The 14,142-nt window shown below is 38.8% G+C and overlaps 1 protein-coding gene across 5 annotated transcripts in view; it reads right to left on the bottom strand.

Moving 5' to 3' along the window:
• LOC149802708 (maternal embryonic leucine zipper kinase-like) overlaps positions 1-14,142 on the bottom strand; it is a 101,723-nt gene that overhangs the window by 28,316 nt on the left and 59,265 nt on the right. For all 5 annotated transcript variants that reach the window (XM_089952104.1, XM_089952103.1, XM_089952107.1 and 2 more), the window contains exons 10-12: positions 8,969-9,052; positions 7,499-7,606; positions 540-936 (exon numbers count right to left, since the gene is read on the bottom strand). In XM_089952104.1, the coding sequence (XP_089808230.1) occupies positions 540-936; positions 7,499-7,606; positions 8,969-9,052 (589 nt within the window). The remainder of the gene's footprint in view (positions 1-539; positions 937-7,498; positions 7,607-8,968; positions 9,053-14,142) is intronic.

Below are 14,142 nucleotides of genomic sequence, written 5' to 3'. Positions count from 1 at the left end.
ATGATTAAATTAATTTCTGTTTTTAATATTAGTGGCCATTTCTAATTGTGAATCAGCATCGTTTATACAAAATTAAAAACCCTGCTTGCTGGATACTGTCAAATTCTTTACAGCGGCTTTGGAGCAATCATTTAATAACAGTAGCCATATATAATTACTAAGGATTGGCATTACCTGTACACATGTAGAAACCCTTTTCTGCCAAAATGCTTTGTCAAATTGTTTTTGGGATGAAGTACTCAGAAGGTTTTTCTATTTTTAGTAACAGTGACCATATATGATTGCAGTATTTCCCAAACTTGAAGGTTTATCCATGCCAGAATATTGACAAATCTGGTTGAAGTTGATCCAATTTTCTTTGAGAGCATAAAAATGCAAATGTTGTCATAAGATGTACAATGAACCATGGTGATGTAAACTGGATATAGGGATGCAAACAGTGAATTAACAAGTCTCTACAGGTGAATAATTCTGGGCTGCTTCAAAAAATGAATGCAATTATCATCTACAGGTCAATAATATCATCTTCATCTACCTACATGTATCATCTAAAGCTATAGGAAGTTGTTTGGCCATCAAAGGAGATCTAGGCTTGTTGGTTTCCAGACCAGTGGGCCACTCAGCTAAATTTTTCTGGCTCCCATTTTTCACTTTGGCTGGGGTTTTATAATTTGGTGTCTGAGGCACCAGGAAGGTGTCCCTATCTCTCTCTCTGTTGTCCTTGTTATTCTTTATCAATACATTTTCCTTGTCCTCATTATTAGAGAAAGGGAGCCTTTCCCTAGCACGGCCTTTGACCCGTTCTGGCCTGGATCCAGAATCTATGCTACTATTAATGGTTGGGTAATTGGAATCGTGGTGTGGGGTGTGTCTGTCAGGAGTCATAACCATTCTTGGTGAATTCTCTATGGCTGAATCTGCACTACAACTGCGAGGCTGAAAAAAAAAAAAACTTCCTGTTACCATACCTGCAAACCCAAGTAAGACCTTCTCAATAAGGCAGTCTACATATTTCATCAAGTTAGACCAATCATCAATAACATGTAATGAACTATCACGTACTGCTACTGTCAAATTGGTAAACATGCATTTTAAAAGTTTAGAAATGTGACCTGATGCAGTGAATGCAACATTATGTTGAATGAGATGTTTTAAAGTACATTTAGACCATAATGAACTCCAAATAAATAAAAATTGTATACTGCACAAAGTACAGATATTTATGCAAGACTTTAAACTAATTTGTGAAACTTCTCATGCATCACTGCTCTCCAAGTGTGCAATTTCATACCAATTGTGCACAATTCCCCATTCACTTGCTTTAGCAGTACATCTTATTACACAATACTTAGCTGCTATTACTGCAAAGCCATCTCTTTTACTGGGGCTAGTCCACAGTCCAGAGTGGTTTGGAATACCAAAAAAAACGACCCCAGCCTGATTCCTCAGTAAACTTCCAGCATTTGGAATATCACTCCTTGTGGACCTCAATCAAGATTGTGAGGCGGGAACAAGGCAATAATAACATGGTAAGTATTAGATAATAAAAGTTAATTTACTCAGTGGTAGAGTCCTTAGATAACTTAAGAGTACTGAATAGAGCTGTCCTAAAGCCCTGAACTGTGAATACTGAGCAGTTTTTTCTTTAAAAAAATAAATCTGCAGCTGTACTTAAATGAGAACAGATAGGATCAATGTGTTTCATACTTCATCAATTACAGAAAATTCTCCATCTGGCATCAAAAGTCTTGGAAAATGATTGCCTGAGTGATGAATTTTTGGCAACCTTACTTGAAACTCATTCTTGGCAGAAAGACTTCTCTATCAGGCAGGTTGTTGTTGTAGTGTTCAACGTCATTTTTCAGCACAAGATAGCCTATACATGGTGGCCAGTATAAATGGTGGAGGAAGAACCCTGGAAAACCCCAGAAGGAACCACCGACCCATGAGAAGCTACTGGCAAAGCTTTCTCACATAACCACACTGACCAAGCCCGAGACTCGAACCCATGCAGACAGAGGTGAGATGGCAGTGATACATAATGGTGGAGAATCTAGATTATTTTGTAAGAGTGACAGCAGATTCCTTTCTAGAACTGGTGAGACATAAAGAGGGTCTTTCTTGTTCAACCTCATTATAAACAAGTCTATCAATGACTTTCTCCAAAGATGAAATAGTAGAGACCATTCCATTAGAACTGCTTGTCCCTGTCTAGGGAGGTTGTCTGCCAAAATATTTCTCTTGCCTGGAATGCTGCAAGCAGAGAGAAGGGGGACAAGCTGAGGTATCCTATGACTAATGTGATCTCTTTAGTGTCCTTGATACAGAGATTTCGAATGTGGCTGGCACAAATTTGTTAATACCCCCCCCCCCGGCATGCTTTTCTAGGTTGGTAATATGCCGGGAAGATTATTTCAGAAACCATAAGTTCTGTATGACTATGCCTTCAGGCTATAAGCACCCCTACATGAATCTGAGGCATCAGTGCAAAGAAAGGAGGTTCCTGTGCATGAATTGGAAATCCAGTCTAAACCCATCATAATTATACAACCAACTCAGGTGGGGATGAAATTTTAGTCTGAAGGTCCTTGTGAGGTCTCCAATTTCTGTAGATGAGGTCTTAATAGTGGAAACAAGTCCACTGCCACATTCCGAACACCCAGGTGAGACAAGCAGAAAGGAGCTGACAAAGATGTCTACTCCCCTAGTCTTGCCATGAGATACACATTTGTTAAGAGTCTGGTGGGGGATGGAACAGTCCTTTGACAAGTGAGAAAATTTGTTAACACAAAAAAAAAAGATAAAGAAATAAAGAAGGAAATTCTGAGATGGAATCAGATCCACGTTGTACCTGGTTGCAAATTAAGCCTAGACAAATCAGTCTCCCAACAGAGTATCCTCAGAAAGGCATCTCTAAGAATGTTATGCATCAACCCTATTGTCAAAATACTGGATGATGGAGATGGCTAAGGTACTTAACTAGGACCTGTTTACACCCATCATGCTGGTTAAGGCTCTGGAAGTGGAAGCGAGGCGAAACTGAAGTGCCCAAAATTGTAAACTCTGTCTCAAAAACCAAACTACAAATATTTTTTATGGAATGGGAAGGTAAAGATGTGAAGATAAAGATCTGGAGGATCTATGAAAATCACTCAGTTCCTTCATCTGATGTTATTCCTGACAGAGGTGGATGTCTCCACTTTGAAATATTCTTCATAAAAAAAAAACATGTTCTTTAGGGAAAGATCGATAATGAGTCAAAACCTTTACCCATTTTCCAAACAAGGATGATCAAGAAATAGGGTGTTTGTGACTGCCTCTACTACCTTTCTCCATGTGTGGAACAGTTGGGAATGGTGTTACAAAATGGGTCCTTGAAAGAGATGCATGTCCTTGAAGGCAAGCTTTAGTTTTAAACTGGCTCCAGTGGTTCATTGCTGGATACCTGCTTAAATTCCGGGGGGGTGGGGGGTGGGGTCTTTTGACATTTCTGGATAAGGACATTACCTGTCTGTTTAGCTAGGCCAAGTACCAGGTACTGGTTTGCTTAAAACTCAAGTTCTGCAAGGCCATTATAGTAATAAGTCCACTGAATAACTTTTCTGCATCAAGTGAGGTGGCTATCAAAAGGCTTTTCATTGTGTGACTGAAGTTCCAAGGTGGCATCACTACAGAGGTAGAGAAGCTTGGAAATGAATATCATGGACATCAAGACTTGAATCTCAATGTCTTAGCAACAGACTGAACAAATCCTCCTTCGACAGATTAAAGGAAGCACACAAAAAAGATTGGCATGTTAGGCTATAGTGATAAATTTACAAGATTTGAGGGACTAAACCAAGATAAAGACCCAGGTGCCTACCAATGTCCTCACCTGGGAAGCAAACCACACTGAAGGCAAGGGGGATTAGAAAGCTAATCTTGAATATTGGATCCTGTTGATGGAGGTGAAAACAAGGGGCCAAAGCATAGAAGAAGGCACAGACCACCGTTCTGTCTGATCACCTCTTAAAAACTTGTTTGCATCAGCTAAAGTGAGAGTTTGTCATCCTGTCCTTGCCTTGGGGACGAGACAGGACTAACCCTTCCTATCTCTCTACTTTGAGAATGACTGTGGGTTCATTGTTCCATCCTTGCTCACATGTGAGGTGGACAGGACATACTTGTTCCTCTCTTCAAGGATTAGAGATGACAGTCCTTTCAAAACACAGGAGGAGATGAATGCCACATCACCCTATTCCAAATATCTTCAATAATTAAAACAGAGGGGCCAGGGAGTGTTATTGACCTAACAGTTCTGCCAACCTATGGAGCCAGGGTAAAGTCATCATGGCAGGAAAGGCAGACATTGCCAAATTCTCACCAGGTGATGGGTGTCCCCATGCTTATAAGTGTTAAATGAGAACAGAGAATATGGGAGTCCACGAGCCCAGAGGGTTGTTGTTGTTATTGTAGGGTTTAACGCCATTTTTCAACACACGATAGGCTATACATGGCGGCCAGTATTAATGGTGGAGGAAGAACCCGGGGAAACCCCGGAAAGAACCACCGACCCACGAGAAGCTACTGGCAAGCTTTCTCACATACCCACAGTAGCCGAATCCGTGACTCGAACCCACGCAGACAGAGGTGAGATGGCAGTGACCCGTAACGGAGAGCGCTTTAGACCACTTGGCCACTCGGGGCCCCTCGAGCCCAGAGGGATTGAATGGGAACATACAGAAAGATGGTGAAATTGACTTGATCTATCTCCAGAGATCTTGGAAACGCTTAATTACGCGTATTTGGATGCCAATTTTTGATCTGGACACAGAAATCACTGAGGCGGGAGTCCTCCATACACATGTAATAGGTATGCGGCAAAATTCAAAGACTTGCCAGTCCTGCTTCAGCCATCTGCTTTGTGGGAAAATGTGTTGATCAATTAGCTGTGCTGATATTTACAATGACAGAATACAGTAACTGAAAGACCCCTTGATGTACACACATGTTGCCATTATAAGAGTACATCAAAAAGAAGATGATGCATTAGCTGGGCGGCCAGTTCAAAGGCTTTGACTGACGGCTGGGTGGGAAAATGTACTTATATTTACAGTTATTGAATTCAGAGTCAGAAAGACCCAGAGATGAACATGTGGTCATCTATAAAAGTACATCAAATAAACAACTTAGGCTTTCGTTATTGTGTTCATTTAAGAATGTATCAAAATAAGTAGTGCACGAGAATCAAGACATGCTGAGACTTAGACAAAATTCCATTCATAAATCTGGATAAGTATTTTGGGGTTAAACGGCAAACTTGTGAAGATTTCAATGAGATTCAGAAGAGTGCCAAAGCTGCTAGAATTGATAGTTCAGATAGGACAGTAGCTAAGTGTAAGAAAGTGTGTGATGCCTAGCGTAGTGTTTGGAATAAATCCTGACTTGGATTGACAAAATTCAATATCACTCTGATGGACGAACTAGAGCTATTTAAGAGGTACACTGAATGACCATACATTTCTTAAAATGCCACTCGCCTTAGCCTGGTTAGTTCTAGTGTTTGTAGCGAAATGTATTCATCAAGACATAAGTAGCTAGGCCTAGTTTTTATATCAATTGCGTAGACAAACAAACTCTTGCCCATTCACAAACATTATGTTCTGATAGCTGATTGACCATTAACCCTTTTCCAAGTAAGGTAGCAACTATCAATTTCCTGCATGATATCCATTGGTGATAAAACATACAAATTTTTTAAGATCAGAATCGATGATCTGGATATATATTAACTGCCTCTTGTACACTATTTCGTCATAAAATTAGTTTGAAACTGTAAGTGAACCAGTAGGCCTAACGGGAAATAATGGTGGACTTCGCTAAGTCTGGGATGTACCAGTTTATTAGATTGTCTGTTTTCGTACATCATCGGGCAAATATTTTCAGAAAAATATACAAATCATTGAAAGCAAAGCCAAGGTATTATTTTATTAAAGATTTAACTTTAAACTGCAAATTAGGTAGGTCAGAAACTTAGAGGACAATGCTATGTTGTGGAATTCACAAGCTGCGCTTTAAGGTCTTAGCTGTTTTCCTACTTGACACGTATTTTGCGAAAATACGGGGAAAAAACAGCAAATCAGATGCTATTTAACCATTGCCTAAAATTACTACAAGGACGTAGACAAACAAATAAACCATAAATTTGCAATCCTGTCAGTGGACTGTTGTAATGAAGCATATTAAAGTGAGTGATTACATTACGGAAACCTCTCCATCTAAAAATAGATGCACTCACGTCTGTGTTGATTCTATAGGAAAGAAAGGACTGCAACTTTTGATGGTGGGACTCCTATTTTTACCAAACTGGGAGTCCTGTACTCCTTGTTTTAAAATCCTAGCGAGATCTCTGTATCTCCCTTGACAAGTGATCAAAGCTTGTTCCCCTGTAGGGACTAAATGGAAATAATGAGAAAGTGTATCTACCCAATCCCTTTCCATTAGCCAGTGACTAATTATTAGGGACAAACACCCAGCATGAGCAGAGCATACCAAGCAGGTGGATGCGTGTAACAGCTCTTAGTACCATTTTTGTAAGTCTTTGGTATGACTCAGCTGTGGATAGAACCCACGACCTCCTGCATCCGAGGCGGACGCTCTAACCACTAGGCTACCGGAACGGTCATTTATTAATAAAATCATAATTCTATCAAAACAGTGAAAAACGAATAAACTAAGCATGAATATCAAGCAGCACTTCAGAATTTTGCTAATAAGAGGACCATAACGGATGGAGTAAGCAAACAACGTCAATGGTATGCTAACTCAGAATGATCTTGTATATGGTCAACAATAGCATGGGGGGAGGATGGTGGTCTTAAAGGACAAAGCACCAAAAGGTGACAAAATCACTCAAAAATGGGCAGAAATTGTAAAATAATGCATACAACCTGCAGTGATCATGAAATTTGCACAATAAATCCAAAAGGAACATTGGATGGGCCCATAGGAACACAAAAATGGCTGGATTGTCAGAGGATGAATTGTACAACATGTGGTCTGTACAGCAGTGAAGCTAAAAACCAGTAACACCTGTCAGTGAAAAGGGAAGGTAATGGGCAAGAGTCATTGCCCTTTGTCTATTGATACTGACAGATAAAGATGATTTTCGTCTTTAAGTAGAGCTGGGTGAACAGGGTAGCAGGCTAATATTCCTAACTAATCTGATTGGGAAACGAATTTGAAGGAGAAAAGAGATAGTAAGGCAATAATAGCAAGCAATATTTTACTACTGTTAAAATCAAGTTTGAATGGTAAACGTGCATACACAAAGGCCAATTTGTCATTTTCCCATGGATGGTCCATACTGATATATTATTTTCAACAAAGTAAAAACATGCTCACATACTAAGAAGGCGTGATGAATGGCTGGAAAGAGTAACACTACAAGGCCCACAAAATACCACATGGGGTATAACAAAACTTGGATAAAAAGTAAGCAGACAAGTATACATCTTACCCTTACAACACTTGAGCCATTTTGTTTGTGTAAAAGTCTCACGGGCCTCCCTTTCATTTTCTTCTCTAGCAAAAGAGAGTAAGTTGCTGTCAGGTAGTCATACTTCCTCTGCATTAAAAAAAAAAAACTCCAAAATTAATACAAGCTAGTCATGGCCTACAAGTCAAGCCTTTCCACAAACTTTGATAATATGGCATTTAGCTAGCTAAAAATCTGTGCATACCGAAGCAATGCTTCCATGTTATTCATACAGACATTTCATCAGGAAGTTCAATCACTAGGTGCAAAAGATTAATTTTCAAGGGCACTATAACTGTGTCCAAAAATTAGGAAGAATGTTAATTATGATGTGTAGAGTTCACAAAACTTCAGATTTAAGTATTTTATTCTTAGACATAAACTCTGAATTATTTTTTTCTTTTTGGATCTTGGCCTTAGAGAATACAATGCTACTAAACAAGTTTGGAGTAAAGTCTACATCTGGCCGGGAGTCAGCAGTCTTTTTTACCAGAATTTATGATGATAAATTAGTTCCTCCTGTCAATATTTCATTCTTTTGTGCCTTTCACACTTGTCATGGGATTTCAGGCCCTTTTCACCATTTTGATCTAAAATTCACTTTCCTTTTGACAAACACAATGCAGTTCTGTATCACTAAGTTCCCTTACCTATGCTGAGTGATTATTTTAATCACATTTGAAATTACATTTCCCATCACAGAGAATTTGATGGACATTTTTTCAGCAGCTTTAACAACTCAATCAACACAGCATCCATTAATTACACATCATCATTTAGATATAATATGAAATGAATCTGTGTATTAATTAAAAATAAGCACATTAGTATCTGCCTGAATATGCAATTGATGCAATCCAAAAGTACAATTCCAGCAAAATAGGTGTTTACCTTTAAAACAGATCCTTATTTTATTTTTTATACATTTTAATATCAGTAAATTAAGGTTTTCCAATAAAATACAATTCATGCAATCTTCAAAGACTTTTCAAGTACTTTTCCTGTACTTTTGGAGCCGACCTCAAATTTAAGCACTTTTCAAAGGAACCATAACAATCAAGCTCTTTTCAGAAGTGTGAACCCTTTTTAAACCCAAAGAGGGTGGGATAAAATGGTATTGAAATTGAAGTTAAAATAACCCTGACATTAGGTTAATCTACACTGTGAACTGATGTGCAGCCAAAGTGGACTCAACAAATAATATTACATCCTAAAGGCAAAATATAATCAAAACACATATCTTATGAGTTCCATATACTTGTATATGTACCTTTATGTGTAAAATCTCAAATTTAATGTAATAGTTTCAATAATGGAATTCATTTTTGTCTTTCCATTCTAAATTATTTTAAATCTTGGTGTAAACAAAAGCACGAGATGGTGACCAAGTCATGTGATACACAACTTTTCTAAACCAAATAAAACTTGTTTTGATTAAAACTCCACACTAACCTCTGAAATCAAAGTTTCCATTTCTTGTTTGGTTTTTCCATAATGCACTGCCATTTCTGTAATGCAGTCCTCATCTACCTGTCTCTGAAATACAGATCGGTACAATATTAATGTCATGAAATATGCAGAACAAAATCTGTAAAGGTGTCACTCTGTGATTTAAGTGATCTACTGAAAATAACAGTCAATCCAAGAGGTTCTTTTATTGATACAAAAGTTCAAGATGATCTTCCCAGCATGAAAAATAACGAGAGGAAAAAAAAATACCTCGTAGCTGTTCATTTCAATTATGCAAAATAAGTTCCTCTTAACTACATAAGAAACTCTTCAAAGAATTTTGAAGCAAAATATATATTTCTTAACAAAATGCAGGCAGGTCAATCAAACAGCACAGACTGTGATTGAATGATTTGAATTTTTAACATAGCTTGAAAAATTGTTCATGCACATCACCAGGATATCTGCAGTGTGGCAGTTTATAGTAATGTCTAGCACTGAAGCATCATGTCACAAATATGTAGCATGATGTCCCACCCAGTTACATTATCCTGACACCAGGCCAACCAGTCCTAACACTAACCTCTTAATGCTGAGCACCTAGTGAGGCAGCTGTTAGTACCATTTTTATAAGTCTTTGGTATGATTCGACTGGGGTTCGAACCCATGACCTCCCACATCCGTGGCAGAAGGTCTAATCACTAGGCGACGGAAGCGGTTGGTTTACCAGTTTAAGCAAAGCAATATATGAATTAGAAAGCTTGCATCTGTAAGAACTTTTAATGTCATTGGGTAAGTATTCTTGGAAGAACAGGATTTAGTAAAATATTTCATTTTGCTCTCACACATTCCCATATCACATTAACATTAGACAAATATGTAAACGAAAAAGGAAATGCATGAGCATCCATCCTCTGCCATGGTTACATTTACAGAAAATATGATTCTAGTCGCCATATGAAAGATAAACCACTTCACTAATGAGAAGGCAGCGCAATGAAGATCATGTCATGTGATGTCAATGTATCAGCAATGATAAACAAATGACATTTTCTTATCAAGACAACAACAACAAAATTAAGGCAAATCCAGTGAAATCTATACCTGTAAGGAGGTCAAGCTGTCATCACTTCGATATGGTCATCACCTGGGCCACAACCACTGATCCACCAGGTTCAAGTACCTTCTCTGTGATTCAAGATCTTGGAGATTGCAGTTTGAAAAGGTAGACTGTGCATGCCAGCCAATGGTGCCAACAATATCTCAGATCAAAACACTGTATTTTATTGTTTCTCACATATCAGTATAATCTCATGAACTGAAATTTCCAAGAGGCATATTTTTATCTGATCTGATGAGACTTCCGAGTATGCTGAGCATATCACCAACTCAAGTCAATATGCAAGGCTTGGAGGAGGGGAGATGTCATGTTTCTCAGCAATTTACAAAAAGAAAGAGTTGTTTTGGGGTCCACAACTGCTTTCCATATTTTTCAGGTGGTGCCTGAGAACACAGTATTTCTTGCTTTGTTGTGTCCCTCAACATATCAACTGAATCAATGACCATCTTCTAGTTGCTTGCTGTGGTAATCTGCTTTTGGTTATGAGGCCAGGCTGTAAAATTAGAACCAAGGAATCACTTCAACCTAACATTAGATAATTTGGATCCAGAGACAAAAGCAAAGTGTGTAGGATGAACCTGCTGGGGCTAGGATAGAAATCCTGCGACCAGGCAGTTTGAGCAGGTTAGGTGAAGAAGGGATTTTCCTGGTAATATCTAACACTAGATGGAGCATATCTCTGTTCACCAAGGCTTGTCCCATCAGAGAAGGGCAATGAGAACCACTTTGCAGTTTGCCCTTTAATTTTCTGTATTATCCAAAACATTCGGAGGAAAGAAAGTTCATCCCACTGATTGATAGAGCATCTACAGCCCAGGTTTCTGAATCTGTGACTAGTGAAAAAACGTCTATGTGCAGCGAAAAAAATCATCTGAAAAAGGTATCTCACTGGATGTAGTAAAATGCACAAATCTGCTCAGACTAATGGAAGAATTGTGCTGAATTTCCTCTTCTTGACAATCAGCCATCAAGGACACTGATCCTGACGGAAAAATGTCTGATCAGAGTAGTGATCTTGAGCTGGGTGCATCAGAACAGAAAGTACCAGATCAGTGGTCAAACTCTATTCAACTAAGTAAGTCACCATCATCAAATTACCTGACATTGTGAGAATTACCCGTTGCAAAGTTGATCCTTCTAGAAATGAAATGCATTTGCTATAGCCTTAACTTCCAAAAGGCTTATGTGAACAGACAACTCTAAAACAGGGCTACTGGTTGGTTTCGCAGCCATATGAGCTGGCATCTGTACAGACCATAATTCTATTTGTGGCATTTCCTGAGTTGGTTGTGTAACACATCAAGTCAATCAGAAAATGGGTGCTACTAAGCTAGAAAGAGAATGTAATAATAGTAGTACCCTCCAAGATAAGTTCAGTGATAAGATTTAAGACTACATACAACAGTGTCAGAAAAAAAAAACCTGCTAAGTGCAAAAATTAAAAGCATTCACTGTAGGTCAATGCTCAAGATGAGTAGTACCAAGAGGGACACTCAGATAGTTCTGTGACTAAATACAAGTTAGCTAAATGCAAAACACTAACCAGCAGTTTTAAAAGTAGGTCAACATTTGATTAGATCTTCATTAACACTTTAGAAACTGGTAGAAAATGAGTAACAAAAATACTCAGCTACAAATACAGTTTCTTATTTAGTGCAAGCACAAGGCTTCAATTTCTAAAAGTGAATTGCACATATTACACTTGTTTTGTGCAAGAAAAGTGTTAATGTGTGAATGGTGTATATTTTAATTGCAGTTTGATGTACAATAGAACCAAATCTTCTAGGGACACAGGGATGGATGGACACGCACAGAGCAATGGTTGTTTATACAGCGGACTGGGATTTTTAGAACGTTATAACTGGGAAATATAATATCCAAATTCATCATTTATTTTCCAAATGTGTATGTACTTGTCCCTGTTGACGTTGTTAGAAAAAACGTAGTAAACAATTTATACTGGTAACACTGGACAACAAATTTTTACAAAAGTCATGTTACTGAAATAAAATTAGTCAATTCTTATCAATTTTTATGTGCTGAACACGAATATGACAGTCAAATTGCAAAATTGGCTCTAGTTTTTTTGTAATCTGCAAGAAATTAATGTTTACATAACGAAAAGCATTCCAATAGTAAAAGGTCAACTGTAATAGCCTACCTATAAAAAATCAAGTCATTGACTACATCTTAGATTTCTTCGCCTGTCTCTTGTACAGCTATTCGGGAGCATCTCTGAGGAGTGTCCAGCAGTAGTCAGCCAGCATTGTAGTGGACCATTTTCCCTGGTATCTTTGTTCCATTGTTGCGATATCTTGATGAAAACGTTCGCCGTGTTCATCACTAACAATACCACAGTTGCTAGGAAAGAAATCCAAATGGGAATGAAGGAAGTGAATCTTTAGAGACATATTGCAGCCAAGTTTCTTATACTTCATCAACATGTCTTCTACTAGTTCCTTATAGTTTTCTGCCCTAACATTTCCGAGGAAGTTTGTAGAAACTAGGCGAAAAGCATTCCATGCTTGTTTCGCGTCACCTTCCAGCAAGTTGTTGAACCGGTCATCTTTGAAAAGCTCTCGAATCTGAGGACCCACAAAAACTCCCTCTTTAATCTTTGCTTCGCTGAGTCGAGGGAATTTTTCATGCAGGTATCGGAATGCTGGCAAAGTCCGGTCAATGGCTTTCACGAAGTTCTTCATCAAACCTAGTTTGATGTGAAGGGGTGGTAGCAAGATTTTCTGAGCCTCAACCAGAGCTGGGTGTTGGATATTCTTCTCTCCAATGGCTACATTCTGCCTGTGAGTCCATTCCTTCCTCATGTAGTGCATTTCCCTTGCTCGGCTATCCCACTCGCATAAGAAACACATGTATTTTGTATATCCTTGCTGCAGTCCCATTAAAAGGGCAACTACCTTCAAATCACCACAGAGGTGCCAGCTGTACTTGTTATACTCAATGGAATTCAGTAGCTGCCTTAAGTTATCGTATGTCTCTTTCATGTGGACAGCATACGCTACTGGAATAGATGGAAGAATGTTTCCATTGTGCAAAAGCACAGCCTTGAGACTCAGTTTCGAAGAGTCCACAAATAGTCTCCATTCTTGTGGGTCATGAGTGATTTTTAAAGCATTCATGAGGCCCTCAATATCGGAACAGAATATCAGATTACTTTCCTTTCTGAAGAAAGGTTCCAATTGCTGGTGGCGCTTTCGATATGCAGTAATTGTGACATCTTCTTCTAGAAGATTCCATTGTTGGAGTCTTGATCCTAGCAATTCTGCCTTGTTCTTTGATAAGTCCAAATCACGAATCAGGTCATTTAGTTCTTCCTGTGTTATTCTGTGTGGGGTTGATGATGCACCACAGTGAAAATCTGGATCACTGCATGCTGATGGACCAGGAGAAGAACAGGTCGACTCACCTTTGTCTTCGTCAGATGAATCAAGAGAATATTCTGCTGGAGGTTCTGGAATAGGAAGTCCCTCACCATGTGGAACTGGTCTCAATGCAGACGGAATGTTTGGGTAGACTATTCTCGACTTCTTTCGCTTCGTTATTCCGCCGGAAAGAGGAGGAACCAAGCAGAAGTAACAGTCATTTAGGTGGTTGCTTGTCTCTCTCCACACCATTGGGACTGCAAACGGCATTGATGACCTTTTGCAATTCAACCACTGTGAAAGCTGTGTTGTACATGTAGCACAGCATATATGCGGAGCCCAAGGCTTGTCTTGGTCACCAACCTTGCATCCGAAGTAAAGATGATATGCCTTCTTCACTTGAGAATTGATACTTTTCTTCTGGTTGGCAAATGTCACTTCCCCACAAATATAGCAAAAATTGTCCGCGGTATTAACACACTTTCGAGGCATTACTGTTCTTTATTGTGCGTAAATGGATAAAATAATAAGTTTTATGTAACAGTAGCTTGAACTGTCTCGCACAACGTCTAAAATATTTTAAATGCTGAACCTATCTGATTGGGCTTTATATAGTACACTGCTTACGTCAGCTTCAGCAGCCGCCTGGCATTAGTATAATAGGCCTACACATGTAT

Source organism: Sinohyriopsis cumingii, chromosome 3, assembly GCF_028554795.1.
Source record: "Sinohyriopsis cumingii isolate HCF-2022 chromosome 3, ASM2855479v2, whole genome shotgun sequence".
Lineage (NCBI taxonomy): Eukaryota > Metazoa > Mollusca > Bivalvia > Unionida > Unionidae > Sinohyriopsis > Sinohyriopsis cumingii.
The sequence above is the reverse complement of the archived record's forward strand: the minus strand, read 5'-3'. Positions and strand labels throughout refer to the sequence as shown.